Consider the following 21858-nt stretch of genomic DNA (forward strand, 5'->3'; position numbering starts at 1 on the left):
CGGTTGGAGTTGACATCTCATGGTTGGGCGTTAGGTGATGCGAAGATTACTATTAAAAGCATTGGGTATATTCGATCCGTCATATATCACCGTTCATCCCTGGAAGCTCGACTGTCCCTCGATAGTCGTCCGTCCCTGGACAGGTGCTCGTCTCTTGATATCCTCGGACTCGGGGTGCTGCTCTTGAGCTCTGGTTGCTTCAGGGCTTCATCGCCTTCTCGGATGCACTCGTCGACGTCGCTCCCGCCGATTCCCTTCTCTTTCCATGACTCTAGCAACTTTCTCGGCATGACCCATTCTCTCCGCGCCTGCGCAATCTTGCCCTCCTTGACTAGATTGCGTATCCTCTCTGGCGTCGCTAGGACCTGTGCTGCCAGCTCCCTTGTGCGCTGCTGCCTCGCCTCTGTCTCACGCTTCTTGCCTTGATCCGAATCTGGTGCTGGGACTGTCTCGCGGAGGGCATCTCGTATGGAGGATGCTTGGCTGTAGATCTGGGCAATGGCCGGGTCGAGAGTTGATGCCATTGGGTTTAAGGGGTCCATATTCGCTCGCATCTAAGGGGTCCAAGTCAGCATGCCTGCAGTATCGCAATGGTAACGGGGAGATGTGCCTTGCGGATAGTCTCGGTCGCTGTAATCAGCTTGCTGTAATTATCATAGACCAGCGCCTTCTTCTCCGCATCGAGCGCCCGCACCTCGCCTACGACGCGCGTGTACAGCCTCAGCAGCTCCTCGAGACTGCTTCCTGCGACAACCTTGCTGACATGCTCCTCGGGGTCAAAGTCGGGTCCGTCGAGTTCGCTGGCCGGCACTTCCGAGTCTGGTATCTCGATTCGTGGGGCCTGTGCCCTTAGATTGTAGTACTCTCTAAGGGCAGCTCGGTTGGAGGAGGTCTTGCGCGGTTGAGGAGTGAACGCGGGCGCCTGGCCGAGGACGGGGGATGCGATGGCCGACCGGGTTGTCTCGAAGGATGGACGTGTAGATGATGTAGGTGTCCTGCGGGGAGGTTCGCGGGGAGAAGCGATGGTGGACATTTTTGACTGACGGTGAATGAATCGATAGTTGGCGATGCCCTCACTTTGAAGCTGTCTAGATCTAAACGTTCGAGGGGGATGTACGGGACAAGGCTGAGGCTGAGATGCTTGGGGGGACACGGTGGAGGCCTTCAGTGGACGATGCAGGGGGTCGAGGCGCTAAGTTATAGGGGCGGGTCCACTTTCAGCCGCCTGGAACGTCATTGTTCAGCGAGGCTGCAAAAACACCACAGATTAACTTGGCGATGGTGCAACCTCGAGTCTCGACAGCGTTAAAAATGGACCTCAACGGGCAGCTTAGAGCTTCTATACTGGCTCAGAATCTCCCATACCCATCTACAACCTTTCTAAACTCCCTCATCACAGCAAGGTCTCCTCCACCTCCACTGCCTTCTCTTGTAGCTACGGCAAAGGCCCGCCTCCTAGCAGCAGACATCACCAACAGCACCCTCATAAACACGGCCTCATTACAGAGTCTACCACAAGATGCAGACTTGCCGGAATCACGCGAGCGTCGTCTCCCGAGGCCTGTGCACGTGCAGGTTCTAGACGTGGAGAACATCTCGCTGAGTCGGTGGGAGCAGGTCGAGGAGATAGAGGCTATTGCGAGGGGAGAGACGACGCGCGGGAGAGAGGTTGTGCGCGTCACTGCAGAAGACGACGATAACCCTGAGACTCAGCAGACTCAGCAGCGTCCAACGACAGCAGCAGTCGCCAACGCGAGGACTGCGAGTAAGAAGGCGACGCATAGACTCGTGTTGCAGGATTGCAAGGGTGTCAAGCTATACGCCCTTGAACTGAAGCGTATCGACGGAATCGGCGTTGGAAAGACACAAATTGGCGAAAAGATGCTCCTCAAGGCTGGAACGGTACTCGCTCGTGGAGTTGTCCTGCTCGAGCCCGAGAAATGCGTCTTGCTAGGCGGCAAGATCGAAGCATGGCAAAAGACGTGGGCGGATGGAAGATTGGCGAGGCTGAAGGAGGAGATCAGACAAAATGAGCAACCACAACCGTCATGAAAGGTCTTGGGACGATGTGTTTGGCGTTATACAGGTAGATAACCCCTTTCCTACATGACAAGACATGACTCTTTCCCGCTATCCATAACATCTTTCATCATCGTTTCTTCGTACACCATCTAGACCAACTCCTTTCTTTAGATTCCTTCAGTTGCGACGGCCAGCGAGTTCCATCCACTTTGCTCCCAAGGCGCCAGCGCCGCGGCCGTCTGAGCATCACCAGCAGTTTCAGTTCCAGCATACGCCTCGGCTAGATCCTGGGCCTCGAGTAGGCCCCATGGAGGAATACCCCTGGCTGCGACCTTGAGCGCCATCTGCGCCGCGTGTTCGTCTCCCGCAGATTCTGCCAGAGCAGCCCAGCCGTGGGGCAGGTCAGGGTACAGCATAATGTCCGTCTGGATCTGAGTCTTCATGTCGTCTTCTGTCTTGCCCTCACCGAGCGTGGCGATTGCACGTAGTACTTGGCCAATCTTGGACTGCTCTGAAGCCGTCACCTTGTCGTTTGTGCGGAGGCCATGTAGTTCTTCCACAACTGCCTCGAGACTATCCTCATCATTGTCGAGCAGGGCAATGACACCAAGGAGGAGCACCGACTGAACATGATCAGGCCGGCTCTCAATCACCTCAAACAATGCTTCCCGTGCCCTATCTCGCGAGGCCTCGGATCCTTGAGCCCAGAGAACCTGGGCCAACAGACAAACTGCGTCAGGGTTCCCATCTGACTCTTCCAGAGCAGACTCGAAGCACAAGACAGCCTCGTCGAACTGACTGTCAAAGTACTGCGCGAGACCAACTGTCAAGTGAGCAGAAAGTCGTGCCTTTTTACGCTGCTCACTGGAAAGCTCGTTCTCTGCCTCCTCGCTGCTAAGACCAAGCGCCAGCTCACCACACTCGATAGCCTTTTCATAAGAGCCAGCCGCAAGGTAAGCTCTCGCCAGATCAGTCTTGGCCAGAGCAAACTTAGCAAGGCTCTCAGACGACTCGGTGCTCTCATAGTCAGCCTCGATAGTCGAAGAGATCTTTTCAAGCGTGTCGACAGCCCGTCCACTCTCGTGTGTACGTTCCTGAAGGAGGGTTGCTAGGTGTCCAAAGGCCAAGTCCTGCGGTTTGAGGCTCTGGAACTGGTTGAGCGCAAAGAGGGGCTGGATGAGGTTCGCCACGTTGAGGTCGTTGGGAGTCACCGTGAGGATGTGGTCAAACATGGAGCTCGAGTAATGCCGTCGAGTCGGTTCAGAGGATGAGTCGGCAATCTCCATGGCATGAGTGAATAGTCCTCGAGCTTCCTTCGCATCGCCATGTAAGAGAGCCACGAAACCCTGTCCCAGCCAAGCATGTGCGTAGTCAGGATCTGTTGACTGAGCTCGTGTAAAGACCTCATTGGCCAGTTGAATATCCCCAGACAAGAGAGCCAATGTTCCCAGGTTTGTCCAGGCCACAGGGCTCCTCTCATTGAGATAGAGACTTCTCGCAAAGGCATGCTGAGACACCGAAGGGTTGATCTCACTCGTCACAACACCCAAAGCATTCCAGAACTCCGAGTTTCCAGCCTCCAGTTCGATGGCGCGCTTGAAGCACCTCACCGCAGCCTTGACGTAGTTGCTAGACTTCTTCCTAAGTTCTGAGGGGAGGCAGACGTGGGCACGGTGCTCTGCCCATCCAAGGTTGTAGTAGGCCACTGCCTGAGCGTGACGGTCGTTGGATGAGATGTGCACGCCTTGCTTGTGGCACAAGATTGTAGCGTGGATGCATCGAGTGAGGTCGACACCTGGTTGCTCATCATCTGCATACAGGCCCTTGGCAAACACCACCTCAGTGCCCACCTTGTCCACGCTCGCAAAGATCTCGTAAGCCTCTTGCGAGCTGCCTTCAAGCAGTTCTCGGATAGACTGAGTGGGAAAGTCCTTGGTACGGCTCTGTACTAACGAAAAGACCGAGCAAGCATCAGCCACGGCCTTCCAAAAGTTGAACGTCTCGAGCACGCCGCCCTCGGTCGCCTTGGCAAACTCGATTGTGTCAATAGCAAGTTGAGTTGCCTTTCCAAACAACCCCTTCTCAACTGACGTAAGAGCATTGTCCACCATTGTCTGCATCAGAGCAATAATGACACCCTCCTCGTCGGGATGTGTCTCTATAACCGCCTTGTACAGAGAGATGGACTCGTCGTATTCGCCGAGTTCTCGCTTGATGTTGGCAAGCATGTACTTTGTGAACCAGGTGTCCCCTGAGATGTCCGCCTCAGTCTCCTCCTCGAGCCTCTGGGCGTTCAGAATGGCCTTGGTGGCAGCGATATGACGACCAGAGTTGTGATAACTCTCTCCAAGACCAACCCAAGAGTGGTAGTCCTCGGGGGTGATACGAAGCGCCGCCTGGAATGACACAATGGCCTTGTGAAAGTCTTGCTTGTTCAGCTCGGCCACTCCCAGGGCCGCAAATGGCCAACTGATACCCTTTCTCTTAGATCCAGGCGGTGGCTTCACCTTGCCCGATTCAACAATGCGGCGAGCGACCAGTTCAACTCTATCCCAGTCTCCGTCATCCGCAAAGGACCGAGCCAATCGCTCAGCTGCAACCACCTCGGCGTGTGAAAGCTCCAGTGCCTTTTGGAAACACCGCCGCGATCTGTTCTTGTCCTTGGCATAGTCGGCGTAAAAGACACCGAGATATGTGTATGATGGCGCGTGGCTGAGGTTATTGTTGAGTGCACTCAGCCAGTAGGCATACGCGCACTCCCCCTTGCGTTGTTTCCGCGCCGCCTTGCTTGGGTCGATGTTCCAAATACAAACTCCCAGACGATGCTGAGTCTCGCCCAGCAACTCCTTCGAGGCCGTTCCTTGCTTTTCTAGGGGCTCAAGACACTCCTGCAGCTCTTCTTTCGCTGTTTGCCAATCTCCCTTGAGCGCCTTGACCCAGGCGGCTTCCGACTTGACTCGAATGTTGGCCTCATCGCGTTTCAATGCACGACTAAGGAAGTCAATGGCCTGGTCGTATTCCTCCTCTTCTTCGTAAATGAGGCCAACACCAATCAGGGCAGAAGTAGAAGTAGTGTCTCGCTCGAGAACCTTGTCGAAGAGGTTCTTTGCTTCCTGATGATGCCGCGGGGATTGGTAGTACACCAAGGCTGTACCAAGCGAGAGGTAATAGGCATCTTCAGTGTGGGTAAACGATAGCCCTGTCTTCTTGCGCTCCTTGACAAGGAGGGCCAGCGCCTTTCGCATCAGTTCGACAGTACTCTCATATTCTCCAATGTGAAGCAAATACTGGCCAACTAGCCGATAGGCAAAAACAGAGTCGGCAGTGGTGATGCCTTCTGTCATCATGTTCAGACGGTCCTCATCGGTCAGGGGAACAACAAGGGTAGGCACTCCGCCATCCTCGTCATCTTCGCTCTCATCGGACCCGGTACCATCTGGTGCTGCTTTCTCCTGGGGCTTTTCTGGAGGAAAAGGCGAGATGGGACTCGTCAGGAAGCTCGTGATAACCTTGTAAAGGTCGCTCTCGGGGAAGAATGAGCAATACGCCCTCAGGATGTCAACATCCCACTCCTTGGTCTCCTTCTTGTCCTGCCACTCTATCGCGATATCCCAGGCAAGTCTGTAGGGGTGCTTAATAGCAACCATGCCATTGGCAATGTCAACCACCTTCTCGCGCTCTTGGTCCTTTTCAGCACCAGCTGGCGCAACGAGCAGTCGGTCGTAGCAAAGCTGCAAGAGCTTCTCCTCATACGTCCTTCTGAGATCATCGTCGCTTGTCCAGTTGATAAGCTGACGGTAGACGTGTTCGAGCTTGCTCTGGCTGTAGACCTCTCGCTTGGCCTCGATGGTGACCTCGGATAGCTTTGCGCCCAGTTTTGTCCGGCGTTCTCCAATGAGGGTGTTTATCCGATGCTTCTCGAACTTTTCGATCAGGTGCGCAATGGTCTCGTAAGTCTTTGCGGGATGCGGGAATCGGCCCTCGAGAATGCCGTAGAGGGGGCTCTCGGGAAGCTGTATCCAGAGAGCGTCGGCGTACTGCAGCTCGTCGCCGTGAACACGAGCAAAGTCGACAAACTTGTCCACCACGTCTTGGGCCTTGTACAGATCATCGGCACCGTGGTAGATCTGGGCCAGGTTGACGACAGCCTGCTGGTAATCGACCAGCTTCTTGGCGTTCTGCTTCTCAAACAGCTTGATCAGGCCCTGCCAAGCTTGTGCCTCCTGGGGACGAAGCCATGTCGCAGAGCGATAGGTCTCTTGAGCCTCATCGAGTCTGTCCTTCTTGTCCAAAGCAAATGCCAGGAAGATGTGCCTTGAAATAGAGGTCAGCGTACGCTACTCATGGCGGGGTAGCTATTAGGTCCTCGCTCACCCTTGATAATTCTTCGAGTCCTTCTCTATAAGCTCTCGGGCCTTGGTCACAGCATCTTCAAACTTTTGCTGGCGAATAGCATCGTTGATTGCTTTGAGAGCTGCCTTGGTTCCCGACATGATTGCCCAGGCTGTGTTGTCTGTGGGAGTAACCCCACCACGGTCGATTCGTGAGGTTCAGGGTGTGATGATCAGGCAGGCGTGCTTATCTAATGATGAGTCTCATAGGCGATATTTCCACGGGATTTAATATTCTTTATAACAGTTTGTAACAGAGGTTGAAGGGAGGGACTGAAAGTGAAAGGGCAGGATATGAGATGCTGTTGAAGGTGGACAACGGTTGGCATCGCCCTACAGCTGAGAGTATTATGTCATTTTGCTGCATATCGATAACCGAAGATACACCGTTTCCAGCCAGCTCCACCCCCACCAGCACAACCACAAACACCATTAACCTCCGTCACAAGTATCACGAGACAGATAACATGGTTGGGATAGAATTAAGTCTATTGGCCCCATGCGGATTTACATTGGCCTTGGTTAAGCTTCTACCATGCATATTATGGAAGCTAGTAATGAATTCACGTTGGATCTCAGAAACACAAGTTCACCTTCTCGTCACAAAGTTGGCCACAGAAGACTTAAAAGAGCTTCACCATCATGACAAGTCATACAATCAATTCATTTCATTACCCCCCAGTTGTAGCTATCTTGACAAAATAAACAACGCCACCGGCCAGAATTCAAGCCCATTTCCCCATGCGTGCGCCGTCGCTCTCTTGAAAAGCGTACAATCAATCCAATTCCACCGTCAAACACATACATACAGTGCAAAGCAGTAGCAGTAGCAGCAGGAAACAACCAATGCTTCGAGACTGGCAAAAACCCATCTTTGAAACAGGCCGGCAAGTCTATGACTAGCTCACTTGAATGACTTGATCTTGGCATACAACACCGTGTCGTAGAAATTGTAATTGGGATCCAGTTCGCAGAAGGGATGTTGAGATAGGAGCACATCCGCTGTAGGACGATCAAAAGGATTTCTGGTAAAATTGTTAGCTGACGCTTCCCGTATTTGCCAAAGAGTACTCACACTTGGAAACAATCCATCATGAATGCCACGGCCAATGGGCCAAGAGTATCCTGAATGTCCTCGGGAATTGGTGGCCTCTCGCCGTTGGCAAGCTTGTAAATGGCACCAACCGCCTCTTCTTTGGCCCATGGCCGTTTGCCCGCAAACATCTCCAACACCACACAGCCCAGACTCCAAATGTCGACCTTGGCACTGTAGCCCTCGCCTTGAGACTGGATCACCTCGGGCGCCATCCAGAAGACTGAGCCCTGCATCGAGTTTGTCTTGTCGTTGCCATAGATGTTGTCCGTCTTCTTCGAGATACCAAAGTCACTGATCTTGCACGTTCCGTCCAAGTCCAGCAAGATGTTGTCGGCCTTCAAATCGCGATGCAAAATACCTTCGCGATGCAGATATGCCAGACCGGACAGTGTCTGCCGCGTCAGTGAAGACACAACAGACTCCTCAAACTTGCCGTGCTTGCGAAGACACGATCCAATGCTGCCACCAGAAATATACTCAAGGAAGATGCTGATGCTTGTCTCCTTGCGCTCGCAACCAAGATACTGCACAATGTTGACGTGATCCAGATGTTGCATGGTGTCGATTTCCTGGTCAAGAGCTGCGACAAGCTCCTTCATCCTGTTCTTGTCTCCTGCAGCGGCCTTGGGATTCACCTCAACTTCCTTGACAGCCAAGAACTCTCCAGTGGTGGCATTCATACCGAGGTACACGCGACCATAGGTACCCTTTCCAATAAGCTGACCCTTGAACCACCTAAACGTTGTTTGTCGCTTTGGTGCCGTCTCCTGGGGGATCTGCGGCATGATTACGCTGCCACGCCTGTCTGGTCGAATTTGCACAATGTTGGCGTTGAACATCTTTGTACTCTTCCGGCGCATAATGTTGCCTGACGCCTGTCCCAGGTTTGTCGAGTTGGACCTCTTGTTAGCTTCGTGAGCTCCACGAGCTACTTCTCGGATAGACTTCATGCGGCCGAGGCCACCAGACCGTCGGAGACTCCTCTGTGCCACCGATGTCGGTCGCTGCTGATCCAAGGCCTTGAGGGTTGATTCGTCAGAGCCCAACGTGTCGTTCTCGTTGTATAGGGATGGCTGTCGGGCCGGGGGTATGGCAGGCGGTGGTTGTGTTGGGGGTTCTGGTGCTCCTGGCAACGGAGCTTGAGCTGTGCCTGGGTCACTACTCTCAGTTCCCTCAGCGATAGGCGACGGGGGCATCCCTCCCTCGGCGCCATCCTCCAGTACGGGTTGATCGAGATCAAGGTTGGGGAAGAAGTCGTCGAGGTTGTTGATAAGGGCATCCGTCGGAGGGCGGTTAGCCCAGACGTCCTTCTCAATGAACGACTTCCGCCGACCGAGTTTGCTTTCCTTCTCCTCAGATTCCCAGCCCTCAGATCGAGGGGTTGTGGGCTTGCGGCCACGGTCTTCGCTGCCTTCTGATGTTGGGCCGTAAGAGACTGTGGGGGACAAAATGGTCACAGACCGGTGCTTCTTTGCACGCGATGTTTCCACGGTTAGGCTGGGCTTCTGACTATGGCCGTTTACAGCGCCATTACCAGCAGGTTTGCCCTTATTTCTGCTGGCCAGAGGGATCGCAAAGAGACCATCATCAGAGTCGTCTCCACTGTCGTCATCAGCCGGTGGTGGCGGTGCTGCAGGCTTGGAGAATTGAACGTCAGAGTCCTCAAACTCTGTGTCAGGGCCATGCGACGGGCGTCGCTGTGGTTGCTGCGGCTGCGGCGGTGACCTCTGGGGGAATGTCGTCCTCGTCCGCATCGAGCTGGGGCTCATCTCTGCCGGGGATGATGCCCTTGGCACTGTTTCATATAACTTAGCTTCTGATACACCTGCTGGCTTATCGCCGGGCGGGGGCGTTTCGCTGGGTGAGTAGTCTGGTACGACAAAAGGCATGTTCCCCTTGCTCCAGGTTACAGAACCTGGCGTCGCTACCGAACCACGACTGCTTCGACCCATGTTGTGCTGAAAGAAATCAACGCTAGAGTTGTTATCCTTACCTCCGGGGATTGGCTGTGTCGACATCCGGTTGGGAGATACACCACGATTATTCTTGACATTGGACTGTCCAATCGCGCTCAGGTTCCTTCCCATACCTGCGAGCGCTGCTCCAATGCCAATGCCAGCGGTCGCTTGGGGCACAAGCTTGGCCTTTTTGCCCTTCTCCGTCATCTCGCTCTCTCCAGTGACCATCGGCGGGTGTCTAGGCGTAGGATAGCCCTCGAGGCTGCTGCTGGATGATCGTAGGCCCTGGCCTGTCTTCTTACTCAAGGAATTGGCCTTAATTAGTGTGGCAGATGGGTCGCTGGGCGGCGCCGGGGGTCTTCTTTGAGGGAATAGTTGATCAGGGCGCTTGTCTTCGTACGGCGATTCTCGAGGTTGGTCAAAGTCGACATTTCTGCCGACAATACCTGGACCAATCGACTCAGATGGGCTGCCCTTTGCAGCCAACTTCCTCTTGGCGAGATACTCACGCTGCTTCCTCTCCATCTCAGCCCTGTAGGTGCTTGCCTCCTGTGCGAGAGTCTTCTCAGTCTTCTCGTCGATCTTGTCATCTGTCAGCGTGTTGGACCGAGACGTCGGCGGTGATGAGCTAGATCGCTGCCTGCTATTTCGTTGCGTATCATCGGGTGATGTTCCTGGGGCAAGGTAGCCAGGGGCCAGCGAGGCTGGAACATCTGCGGCCACATTCAGGCTGTTAGCAGGGGGTACTCCAGGCGGAGTAACGAAAAACTTTAGTGTTCCAAGAGGATCACCCTTGACTCTCTTCACCGTCAGAAGACTCTGATCGTCCAGAGGATCCATGTGGTCAAACTTTCCAACTTCAGTGAGGTAGATATAAGAGTTCTCAAAGTCGCCCAGACCCAGATGCATGCAGATGACTTGTCGGACCTCTGCAGCCGACTCCGCCTCAGTAATGTCGCACATTCTGAAGTTCCAATAGTCCATAGTAGCCAAAACATACGTTCTGACGGGGTTAATTCGTCTTGGTCGTTGATGTACCATGTGGCCGTTTCTATCATCAGGCCCAAAGCCCGTCCCTGGATGATCTAGGTTGGTATCGCTGCCATTCATTCCTCGGACCCCCAATCCCATGGGCTTCATGGTACCTTGAGGCGAAGTTGGAGAGTCCATCTCTTCGGGATTTTGCCTCTTCTTTCTTGACAGGAAACTGAGGAAGCTCTTGGAGTCTTTGGCTGAAGCTGGTGTCTCACCGCCTGCTGACCTCTCTCCTGCTTCCAGAGGAGACTGACGAGACCGAATATCGTGACTTCGACCACCATGAACCATATCTCCCAAATTCATGCCTCGGCTAAGCATGGTCGCAGCATCGGGGGGGACTCCCGATCCATAGATGGCGGCACTTGACGAAACAGAATCCAGACTGCTCCGCGATCGATGCCCTGCTTTGATTGTGTTCGGGGACTGTGAGAGTACGGGTGTAGTTGAAGATGTGAATAGCGCCGGTGGAATGCCAGGACTGCCATTGGGGCTCGCTGATCGTGCGGCAGCTCCACGGAATGTTGCTCCCTCGCCCGACTCGCTGACGTTGGGGCTGTGGCGACGAGCACCGTCTGTATCGACATGCTTTAGAATATTTCGATGATTTGAATCTGCGGCGATATTGGTGCTGCTAATGCTATTAGGCATTGTCGTCGCCCTCGTCTGCGAGAAGCGCCGAGTGCTAAAGCCAGGGCCAGGTGCCGTAAGAGGCGTCTGCAAAGAAGTCAGTACGGAACAATTACAAGCCAATCAGGGGAACAAACGTTGGGCGAGTCCATGGGGTCAGTTCCAGCACTTGGTAAGTTGTTCCCATGTCCGCCATTGAGGGACTCTTTGTGGCCGTGGGAGCTCGAAATCTTTGACGTATCAGCTGGTCGGCCCGTCACAATGCTCCTGATGAGCCGTCGCATTCTCTTGCCCTCTTCGCGCTCACGGGGCTGGTCCCAGCCGGTGCCGCTGTTGGTGCACTCCTGGGCGAGTCTAGGATATACTTGCTGATGCATCATGCCAAAGTTGCCGCGGCCGCCGTGACCGCTGCCGAGCTCAAGGAATTGTGTCCCCTGCAAGTTGAGGGCCTTGAAGGTCTCCTGCCAGTCCTTGGAGAACTGGTTCTTGGCCAGCCAGATCAGGACGGTATCGAGGGGCCACTGGGAAGCAACCTCCGGTGGGATGGCAGTCGCGTTGGACGAGTTGGAAGCACCACGCGGCTGCGAGTTGGTGGCCGAGTGCAGGCCATCCATGGGGGTAGTGGCATTTGTGTCAGTTCCGCTTTGAGGCGTCGTGACTGGCCATGATGTCTGCGAGTTGGCAGTCAGGGTTCCGTCTTCCAGACCAAAGGCGGGGATACCAACGCCCTCTCCGTACGTGTCGCCTTGCGGAATGTAGGTCGCACTCATGGCCTCAGTCGGCGGGGGCGGAGGAGGGATAGAAACCGTCTGCCCAGCGGCGATCTGGGCGTGCAACTTGGGGTTGTACGGCTGGTGCTGGCCAGGCGGCGGCGGCGGGATGTTGAAGCCAGGCCGCCCGTCGTACATGCGCCCAAATGCGCCGTGCCACGGGGGCTGCTGGCCGAGGGCACTCGCCGGAGGCGGACCGGGAGGTGGGGGGATCATTACGCCGGAGGCGCCTGGCGCGGCGGGATAGCGAGGCGGCGGAGGCGGCAGGTTCATCATGGTTCCCATCTGGCCGGCATTCGGACCTCCCATGGGCGGCGGCGGCGGAGGGACCTGGAATGGCCTCGTGGGATCGGCGCCCGAGACATGTCTCTGGCCAGCCGGATACATGTTGGGCGGCGCGGGGGGCAGCCCGCCTCGAGGAACAAAATGGGCAGAGATCTGAGGATCAAAGAGGGACGGCGACGTGTGAATTCGTGGCAGAGACGGAGGCGTATGCAAGGAGGAGGAAGCGCTGGCGGTCGACGCTCGGGGACGTAAGCTCGAGGCAGATGAGACGGGGTGGAGGAAGTGGGCGGGTGCGGAGGTCGTCGGCAGCTCGGAGGAGGATGAGCCCAGCGGCCGGGGGGTCGAGCTCACGGCCGGGGCGACAGCGGGAGGGTACGAGAAGGAGGACGGAGCCGTCGACGAGAGGGCATAGGCGGGAGTATGGTCGGTGGAGGAGCCGTCGACGAGGGCGAGGTCCTGAAGGCTGGGCCGCGAGAAGGACTGGAGTCTGGCCTTTGCCAGAGCCTGGTGAGACGCTGCTGCTGTAGCCGCTGGTGTCGTCGTCGTCGCTGGAGGTTGAGGATGAAGGGCCTGTGCCTGTGCCTGTGCCTGTGCCTGAGCCTGACCCGGAGCCGGTGGCAGGTCGAAATTGGCAGCGGGACGGGAAACCCGTCGCAAGCTATCGCTATTCATGGCTTGTGCCTGCGGTGGAGTAACATGGCGTGGAGTTGAGTGGGTCGGATAGACAAGGATACCAGGGCTGGGCCGGGCCTGGCCAGGATAGGCGCTGGAGGAGTGGATTGAGGATTGTTGTTTTTTGTTGTTGATTGAGTCGGGTGTTGATGGTGTGTTGGTGTTGCTCGGCGGACGGGGATAAGGATCGATACCAAGAGATGGATGGATGCCTTACCTACCGCACAGTAGCAGCAGATCTGCGGCCGGCCTGCTTATCCTCCGAGTCACCCCGTGTAATGGCTTGGATATAAGTCGCAAACTCAAGAGCCCAATGTGCTGTACCACCGACAGAATGGAGGGCGAGGGCGCTCGGCCCCGTGGCATTGGCGATTCTTTCAAGCCCTTATCCTCCTCCTCACGTCCCCTCAAAGGAACTCGGCCACTGCTCCGTCTCGCTCGCCCGCAGGCGCCTAGCGCTTGGCGACAGTTGGGATGGTGCGTGGGCAGGGTGTGATAGAGAGCACTCGCAGACGTGTGCTAGCTGTGCGACTTGGTGGAGGGGGGGGTCCCTGGCGAATCGGGTCCGTCCAACTGTCTCTCAGAGGGGGGCCGCCAGTTGTACGGCCGTTTGCTGACGGGGGTTGCTCGAGGTTGAGAGGCATACAACAGATGGGATCGTGAGGTGCTCCGCAGGAGAGGAACGCACACATGTGAGCAAAGCCTCGGGTGTGACGTTTTAACTATGAACTCAACCTCGCCATTCATTGTCCGACTCCGACACAGCCTAGATAAGGCAGCGAGCCCCTTGCTCCGCGTCGCCTCCAGCAGTTCTCAGCCCAGGCTCGGCTCAGCCTTTAACCCTTAACTGACGCAAGCCCCCCTGGATCGGTTCCAGGGCACAAAGTCAAGTCAGACAAATACGAGGGGCCGCTGACCCAGATTCAAGTCGTCTCAAAGCCGGGGGGCCACTCTGCAACCCAAGACATTGGGTCCTGGCCTTCTCCACAGACCATGACCATGCCATTGCCCGCCGACCGAGCAATTGGTTTGCAATTCGTGGTGGCGTCACACTAGGAGGTCCGCAACATAAGCAGGGAGTCTACCGAGGGCCAAGTCCGTGATGTAGACCGAGATACAGTACTGTAGTGGGCTGGCTACATACACTTCAGACCTTGCTGGCGCCCTCCATCGTTAACCCATGGATCGGCATCTCTCTTCGTATCCGGTCTTGAAATCGTATCGCTAATTTCCCAATGTCTTAGTGGATTGCATCTGAGGAACAGTATCTCTAACGTTGCTTTATCAACCTGTGTAGTCATGTGTAATTCCTCCTCTTGTTCAAACCCAAACTCCATATGCATCTCAAGATGCTATCAATTACCTATGCCCAAGCCCGAATTGCGGTAACCAACCCTTTGCTCCTCCTCTTAAAGCGTTACATAACGCTACAGCTTCCAAAATTGTATCCATAGCCCTGCTGGCACTGTTCCAGATACCCTGCCTCCTCATCAGAGCCCACAGGAACATTGTGCTTTCGCACCAGGCCTGAGATCTTGAGGCTCTGCTCTCCCTCTGCGTGCCACCACTTGAGCCTCTGTAACGTTGTTCCTTCATCATCATCCGTGCTCAACTCCCACTTGCCAGATGACACAGCCACCTCACATTGGTCCTTGGGGAAGTGATACTCCGGCAGGAACACAACAGTGGGCGCCTCATCGGGCGCATCCTTTGGTGCCTTCAACTTGAGCTCATATGTGCATTGTCGCAGATTGAACCCAGACGAGAGAACATCGCCATAAACTACTGTAGGGGTAGGGCGCACAAAAGCTTCGGCGGCACGGTATCCGGGGGCATTGGTCAGCTGAGGATCCTTTGTAGAAGGCGCCGAGCTGATTGACGGGTTTGTGAGTGTTCGCTTGAGGTTATCAGGTGTGACAGTCCGGTCGTCAGCCACGTCTTTGCTGGCATTGTTGGTGGCGTTTGTGGTCGCCGTTTTGACGAGGTTCAACGATGACTGAGAAAAGTCTGGTACAGGTGATTCCGGCAGAGGTTTGTCGTCTAACGACAGGATCGACAAGTCCTCGCCGTTCCAGAAATCTCCTCGCTGGTGTTCGTTCCTCGCACAGTACACCCACAGGCAATGGCCCTCAAGCCCTGCCCCCTCAACGGCAAAGTAGTTGGCATCCAGAGCTGCTGACTGGCTAGAGTAGTCACCGGTCTTGTATGCCTTCTTATCGTCCATATCATATGGAATGCCAAACTCTGTCAACACACAAGGATGATTTCCAGTGCGGTCAAGACCCTCTTTCCTGAGTGTCGCAAGTTGCTCCTTGAGACAATTGCGAATTGCCGTCTCTCCGATTCTGATAGCCAGTGCTGGATGCCAATACTTGCCTCGCAACACACCCACCACGTCGACGTTCCAGGTACTATTCCAATGCTTCGTCATGAGGGTGATACCATCGTAATAGTGAGGAGTAAAGGCCATTCTCGGGTCGTCGTCCTCAGTTCCCTTGATCTCAGGTGGCAGCTCCAGGGTGGGGAACTGCATGAGCATTATGCAGTCCTTGTGGATTCCTCGGCATGTCTTGACATATCTGCGCCAACAATCCATAAAGTAGGTGTTGGTAAACTCGGGATAGTCAATGGTCTTGCCGCTACGTGGGTTCTTGGCAAAGTAATCTTTCCGGAGAAGCGTGTCTGTCTCCATATCCCAAACGCCATGCTGCGCCCAGATACATTCGCCGAGTTTCCAGCCTGGATCACGCTTCCATCCGTATCTTGAGTCGTCATAGTCGGCGGGCAGCCACGCAATCTCGCCGTGAGGATCAACGAGCTTGGTTCCAGTCTTGTAAGGGCCAAGTCCTCCCATGTCCCATGTGTCAACCTCGCAAGCACGGCCCATGCCAGTGAGGAAGGTCTGCCACATCGTTGGGCAAGTTCCCTTCTTTAATGGATGCTCCTTGGGGATCACGCTGAGATCCTGATAGCCCGTCATACCCTTGTTGGGCTCGTTCATGCTCTCCCAACCAATGACAACATCATTCTCAAGATCACCAGCCTCGTGTATCCGTTGCGCCAGATGGCCGCAGGCATTCATGAAATGATTCTGGAGATAATCCTGAATGTTGACGCCATCGATGATGCACTTCGGAGCAAAGTCTTTGCCAGCAAAGTACAATGTGAAGATGGTGCCGGCAGCAAGTCGGTAGTAGTTTGTCGACCAAATCATCTTGGGGAACTCGTCGGGGTTGGGATACGTGTTTTGAACGATAGCCGCCTCGGTCGCAGCAAAGCTCTGGGGGTTGAGTCCACAAGCGTAGAGAGTCCACAAGGGAGCGCCGGAGCCGCCTGTAAATCGAGACCAGACATCTTGATGGGGATCCATGAATATGTAGAACCCATACTCTTTGGCTATCCTCAGGATATCAATCGTGTGCTGGATAAACTCCTCATCGTAGTGTCCAGGCCCAGCCGCCTCGATCGCCTCCCACGTGAAGATGTAGCGAATGGTATTGAAGCCGTAGCGCTTCAGTCGCGCAAAATGCATTCGCGCGTCCTCCTTTGGGAACGGCCGCTGGTGAAAGGTGACATTATCGCCGTCGAAGAAGTCGGTGCCGACGTGAGAAGGTTGATCGGGTTCGCTGGGGAGCTTCGAATCGCCAGCAACGTTGATGCCGCGAAGCACGACTTGACGGCCATGGCTATCGCGGAACTGACCGTCCTCGATGAGTAAACGGAACGAAGACATGGCTCGTCCAGTATCGACCGCTTTGTCGAGAGCGAGAGAGGGAGGTTGGGCAAGTCGAAGGGGGGAATTTGGGGGACAAACCAAGCTAGCTGGGGCAATGCTTGACGATGACGTTCAAGGCACTGTGACCATTTAGTCTAGATGAATGACAGGGATACTTGGATCCTTGTTAGTCAGCCGGATATAGGTCGAACCCAATAAGTGGGAGTATTTCTGCACAAAAATCTGCGATAAGAACAGTTGGATCTACGTGAGTCTCGAGAGTTGGAAGAATGAGAAGACAACTGCCACTCCAAGTCGTTTAGGTACCTTCTCTAACAAAGGTCATGAGGGCGCGATGAGCGGTCTCGTCTCGACTCCCCCACCTTCCGGCCCCGGGGTTTCCCAAGAACCCGAACATCAGCCGATGCGGTCCGTGGTTCCGAATTCGAATGCGAGAGCGACATGCCATTCGAGAGGGTGACAGAATGAAATTGAGCTTTGATCTGTTCAGTCGTCATGCGGAATTGGGTAAATCTCTAAGCGATCGTGGACAGTTTGAGTTGAAGAACCATCTTGTCAAGAGCAGCGGGGCGCCGGAACCGAGAAAACGCATAAAGAGTTCATCACGTCTTCGAACCAGGTTCCAAACCTCCGAACTCAAGGGGAAAATAACCTCAGGACGAAAAAAAAAACGAGTGTCGGAGAATTAATAAGAATATTCGTCATGCGATGGGGCTTTGTTTGATGAATCTGGCGCTAACATGCAGTTCATCGTTAGTCAGCGGTAATTGGTGTGTAAGCATTCTTGACTTCGAGTTCTAAAATAGATGGGATAGTCGTCTTGTCTTGCAGAATCAGGGGCAGTGGTCATTTATAGGTACGGGGGGGAAAAGGGTCGCGATTTACATGACGACGGTCGGAAGCGGAAAACAAGCAGCTTGCGAATCGCTTCGTAAGCTCATTTAAACCCCACAACCCTCGTCGCGTGCTTGCAGCCCATCATCGGCTTCCATCTCACTGGCATCGTCGTAGCCGTCGCTGAATGAGGATTAGCGCGCTCCCGTCGCAAATCGGACATTTTTCGCTCCAGCAAATCCGAAAAACCCACGCCCGTTAACTCCGCCGACTTAGTACTCCCCTCGCTCAACCAATCCCCATTTCATTTCACTTTCACATAAACTGACCGGCCTCATAACTTGACAAGAGCCTGTCTCGTCCTCTTTACGCTTGCCCTTGATAGGATCTGCATTACGCTGTATCATAGATCTCGCAAGATCCTCAATATCTGACCCACACCTTCGGTCTTTGTTCTGGAATACCCGAGGTGCCGGTCGTGGCTGAACTAACAGACAGACAACCCGACCATCCCCTGCATCTCACGACGCCCGTCTTCGGCACTCTGATCCCGAGTCTTGAGTTGTCAGTATCATCCTGGAGCCAAAAGATATCGACTCTTTGTCTTGATCTCTCGGGGTCGCCAAGGTGAAGCAGTCCGGCGCTTCCGCCGGGCACCTCTGAGACATCCCCGGCTTCTCGGGAAGATACTCAAATCACGAAATCTGGCCAAACAGCATACCAGAGGGCCGGTGTATCAGCATCAGGCATCTCGGTAGCCTTGGCTGCATCTCCTGAAGCTATCATTCACCGATACATCCTTCAGGGTGTCGCGCGGGAGCCCATGACGCCTCAACCGTCTGGTCCCGAGAGCCTCTCCTCTGCAAGGGTCTCTAAGCTGGCTAGAAGACCTCACCGCAAGTCGAGAAATGGCTGCTTCAACTGTAAAAGGAGGAAAGTAAAGGTTCGTCTCCTTCGGTTTGGCACCCACCCACGACTTCCGAGCCATCCAACTACAGTTCGATGCTGACCAAGCCAGTGTGACGAGGTGAAGCCCGCTTGCGCCAACTGCGTGCGCTTCGGTATCCCTTGCGATTTCGCTCCCTTGCCACCAGCTGGCGAGGATCCGTCATCGTCAAGGTCGCCTCCCGACTCCAGTGCCGTCCAAGGAGAGTCCTCCACGACGCCACGCCGTGGTCCGGGCCGGCCACGAAAAGATTGGGCCGCCCTGACGAGACCGCTCCCACATCCACCGGAGCGAGCCGGGACTTCTCCCCCATCCGCCGCCGCGACTTCGGCGTCGTCTTCAACAGCTTCAACGTCAATAGCGTGTCCTTTGAACGTTGCCGATGCTGAATTCCTATTCCACTTCATTACCCACACCGCTGGGACGCTGCACGATTCTGATGACCCTCAGAAGAGCATTGCTGTTTTCTGGGCACGGAATGTTCCCCAGATCGGTCTATCATACCACTTTGTTCTCCATCTTGCGTATTCTCTAGCCGGCTACCACCTTGGTTATCTAGAACCCAAGGGGACAGAACGCCATGCTCGGAATCGCACCCTCGCCGCGCAACACGCGGAGCTGGGATTGACCGAGCTCAACAAGACTTTGTCCAACCTAAACGAGACAAACTGCGGTGCCCTATATGTCGCTTCCGTACTTGTTTGTTATTGTACCTTTGCAGCAGGACCTACTGGCCCTGAAGACCTCCTCCTCTGCAGCGTGGGAGATGTCGCCGCACAGCGGTGGTTACCATTAATACACGGCGTGAGATTGATTCGACAATCCATTGAGCCCGCGACATTATTCACGGGGCTTATGTCCCCCCTTGGCGGCGGCGCTGATCCAGAACCGGAGGACCCAAGACCCGAGTATCTCGTCAAAGGATTCCCTCACCTCCAGTGGATCGAGCCTCTCGAGAAGCTGCGGGTATGGATTGCATCCAACGAAACACCGGATACCGTCTTATTTCTGAGGGCCCACAAGTCACTCTGCGAAATTTACGAAGCCAACTATGGTGATGTGGATGGAGGCTATAACGGCCCAATGACAAATAAGCTTGTATTTGGGTGGTTCTACCGCCTGCAGGATCTCTTTGTTGGGTGTCTTCAGCGGAAAGCACCGCCGGCTCTTCTCTTATTGGCGTACTACGTCCCTTTGTTTAACACGATGACACGATCTTGGTATATGGATGGGTGGGCGGCGCATCTTCTTGATGCAATACGGGGATTACTCAGTCCAGACTTGTTCGGGTGGCTAGAATGGCCTCTAGAAGTGTCCAAGCAAAGGGCATAAAGTCATGTAATCATTGGAGTTTCACACCAGCGTATAAACAAGTTAAACAGAACAGACTTAAATATCAGGATTCCACTTCTGCTTGTATTTTGGCTCCGTCCCCTGCAACATCTTGCGTCCCTATCACGTTGATCCAATATCATACTTTGACATATGGTGGCGGATCAAGTGCCGCTTTCGCATCCCTCTCTTTGGTGACATTCTGTTCATCGTTGGTATCCTTCTTCTCGGAAATATCCATCTCTTCCATGGCTTCCTCGGTTGTGGGTTGTTTCTGCTGTTGTCGTCTACCACAACACCAACAAGCTTCCACGACTGAAGCCAGCCAGAGGGCCAAATTGACAGCATCAATCATTACGGCGGCTTTGATTCTGTTGATCGAAAACTTTTGCTCAATATCCGCACTGTTGGAGATGTTTTGGGCAAACACTACGATAGTGACAAGCCAAAGGAGGCTGATCACACAGTCCCAGGCCACGGCTCCAGGACGGGGAAGGGCGAGCCACCACTGAGCCATTGAACTGAGGGCAGCTAGAACTGCGGCAACCTCGGCATAGATCCAGCTTGCGTGGGCATGTGTGTTGGTTGCGGACCAGTTGGCAAGGTCGGCGCCGTAGAGTGCTGCGCTGATGACGGCGAAGATAAATTGGAGGCCGCGGAGGGTGGCTTGAGCGACAGCTCTGGGATGCCATTGGCGGGTCATTCTGGTGACTGACAATGCAATGATAAATAGAGTTTTTATGAAATAGGTTATCCAAGTTGTGAGATGAGAGAGGAGTCTTGTGTGTTGATGTCGAGCATAGATGAGAGATCAAAATGGACGACAAGGGACTCACTGATATACCCGTCCACCCTCAAACCCACAACCGCATCTTCCGTCATGACGCGCAACCTTTCTATTTTAAAAGGCCTTCATTTTCTAGAAGCTAACGCCTCCAACCAACAAGAAGATCGTCGTTCCGAAAACTTATCCTGAATACGAAAAACCCCTTCAGGGGTCCACCCTACTCCAACAGCCATGTGGGCCGGCTGCATGAGGAATGATTCAGGGTCTTTTGATGCTTTAGGTTGATGCCGATCTTTTCTAGAAATATCGTATGAGCAAGTAGCCAGTTGATCCTTCGCTAGAACTCGGGGTGCCCCCAGGTTATCCATAGTAGCATGATATTTTTGAAGAACAGGTCCCATGCTCATCATTCTAGCTCGTGTAAGCTCGACAGGTGGAAGCAGTGGTTGATGTCATCGTGCATTCAAATATGTCTAATTAAGCTCTTCCGACAGCTTTTTAACAATCTGATTGCCCCAGAGAAGACCCTTCATGGCTGACTTGCCTCTCTCGAATCCATGACAGACCAAGGTGCAACAGCATGCCCAGAGACGGCCACCTGGGTTCTCGATAACCAATACCAGCTTGCCAAGGTCAAGATCTCGATCGCGGCGAATGATGCATATCCCATAGTGACTCGTCTTGCGAATGACAGAGCCACACATAGACCGTGGTTTTCCAATCGAAGAAAACCAAATCTCTTCCAAGTATCCGCGCTTAGGCGCCTTTTCGACCATGGTGATAGAAATGGGAAACCAAATCTTGTATATGGGAGATATCTCCCGGTTGACTCTCTTCCATCCATTAATCGAGGGGGGTTCGGCTGGCGGGTCTATCCAGCTCTGTTGGCGGACAAAACTCCCATGCCCAGGGATCTCGACCTGGGACTTGATAGATAGCAGCTTGGGGGAACCTTGGATCCTCACAAACTCGGCTTCGTTGCTTCGGATGTAGAATTCGGTGCCTCGCTTCTTTTGGTGGTTACAGCAGTTACATGTGTTGAGACAATCGCATGCACTCCGACGGCTGCTTCGTGAGCGGTCCAGGAACTTGATGAGTTCGGTACAGGTGATGTACCTAGCCCATTGTCGAACTGGATCTCCAAAGCTCTGAGCAAAACGAATCTCGGGAGGATAGGGGGTTAAGGGTCCTTCAGCCTGCCGGCATTCCATCCATGACTGGAACATTCGGGGCTCACAGACTGGATCATGAGCCTCGATTTCGTTGTCAAGAAATAATCCGTGAGGAACCTGAGAGCAAGGCATGATGTCTGGTTTTAAGACCTCTAAATGAGCAGTGGTGTGAGTAGTTGTGATAGGAATATG

General features: G+C 54.3%; 7 protein-coding genes across 7 annotated transcripts; 2 read left to right on the forward strand and 5 right to left on the reverse strand.

The window, feature by feature from the left end:
• Nucleotides 1-86: 86 nt before the first annotated feature.
• On the reverse strand, nt 87-1033 carry NCS54_00520900 (Vacuolar protein sorting-associated protein 51-like protein; the record flags this gene model as incomplete). Its single annotated transcript, XM_053150721.1, has 2 exons — nt 87-554; nt 611-1033. 2 exons carry the CDS (start codon nt 1031-1033, stop codon nt 87-89), a joined length of 891 nt encoding a protein of 296 aa, XP_053006696.1.
• Nucleotides 1034-1311: 278 nt separating this feature from the next.
• NCS54_00521000 (DUF1767 domain-containing protein) lies at nt 1312-2052 on the forward strand (the record flags this gene model as incomplete). Its single annotated transcript, XM_053150722.1, has 1 exon — nt 1312-2052. One exon carries the CDS (start codon nt 1312-1314, stop codon nt 2050-2052), a length of 741 nt encoding a protein of 246 aa, XP_053006697.1.
• A 137-nt stretch (nt 2053-2189) lies between these two features.
• Nucleotides 2190-6515, reverse strand: NCS54_00521100 (Hypothetical protein; the record flags this gene model as incomplete). Its single annotated transcript, XM_053150723.1, has 2 exons — nt 2190-6336; nt 6397-6515. 2 exons carry the CDS (start codon nt 6513-6515, stop codon nt 2190-2192), a joined length of 4266 nt encoding a protein of 1421 aa, XP_053006698.1.
• An 802-nt stretch (nt 6516-7317) lies between these two features.
• On the reverse strand, nt 7318-12859 carry NCS54_00521200 (Protein kinase domain-containing protein; the record flags this gene model as incomplete). Its single annotated transcript, XM_053150724.1, has 3 exons — nt 7318-7438; nt 7489-11219; nt 11270-12859. 3 exons carry the CDS (start codon nt 12857-12859, stop codon nt 7318-7320), a joined length of 5442 nt encoding a protein of 1813 aa, XP_053006699.1.
• Nucleotides 12860-14276: 1417 nt separating this feature from the next.
• Nucleotides 14277-16592, reverse strand: NCS54_00521300 (Hypothetical protein; the record flags this gene model as incomplete). The annotated part of the gene is made up of 1 exon (XM_053150725.1): nt 14277-16592. One exon carries the CDS (start codon nt 16590-16592, stop codon nt 14277-14279), a length of 2316 nt encoding a protein of 771 aa, XP_053006700.1.
• A 1660-nt stretch (nt 16593-18252) lies between these two features.
• On the forward strand, nt 18253-19707 carry NCS54_00521400 (Zn(2)-C6 fungal-type domain-containing protein; the record flags this gene model as incomplete). The annotated part of the gene is made up of 2 exons (XM_053150726.1): nt 18253-18372; nt 18448-19707. 2 exons carry the CDS (start codon nt 18253-18255, stop codon nt 19705-19707), a joined length of 1380 nt encoding a protein of 459 aa, XP_053006701.1.
• A 139-nt stretch (nt 19708-19846) lies between these two features.
• Nucleotides 19847-20410, reverse strand: NCS54_00521500 (Hypothetical protein; the record flags this gene model as incomplete). Its single annotated transcript, XM_053150727.1, has 1 exon — nt 19847-20410. The coding sequence occupies one exon, from the start codon at nt 20408-20410 to the stop codon at nt 19847-19849; it is 564 nt and encodes a 187-aa protein (XP_053006702.1).
• Nucleotides 20411-21858: the final 1448 nt, after the last annotated feature.

This window comes from Fusarium falciforme, chromosome 4, assembly GCF_026873545.1.
Source record: "Fusarium falciforme chromosome 4, complete sequence".
In the NCBI taxonomy this organism is placed as follows: domain Eukaryota; kingdom Fungi; phylum Ascomycota; class Sordariomycetes; order Hypocreales; family Nectriaceae; genus Fusarium; species Fusarium falciforme.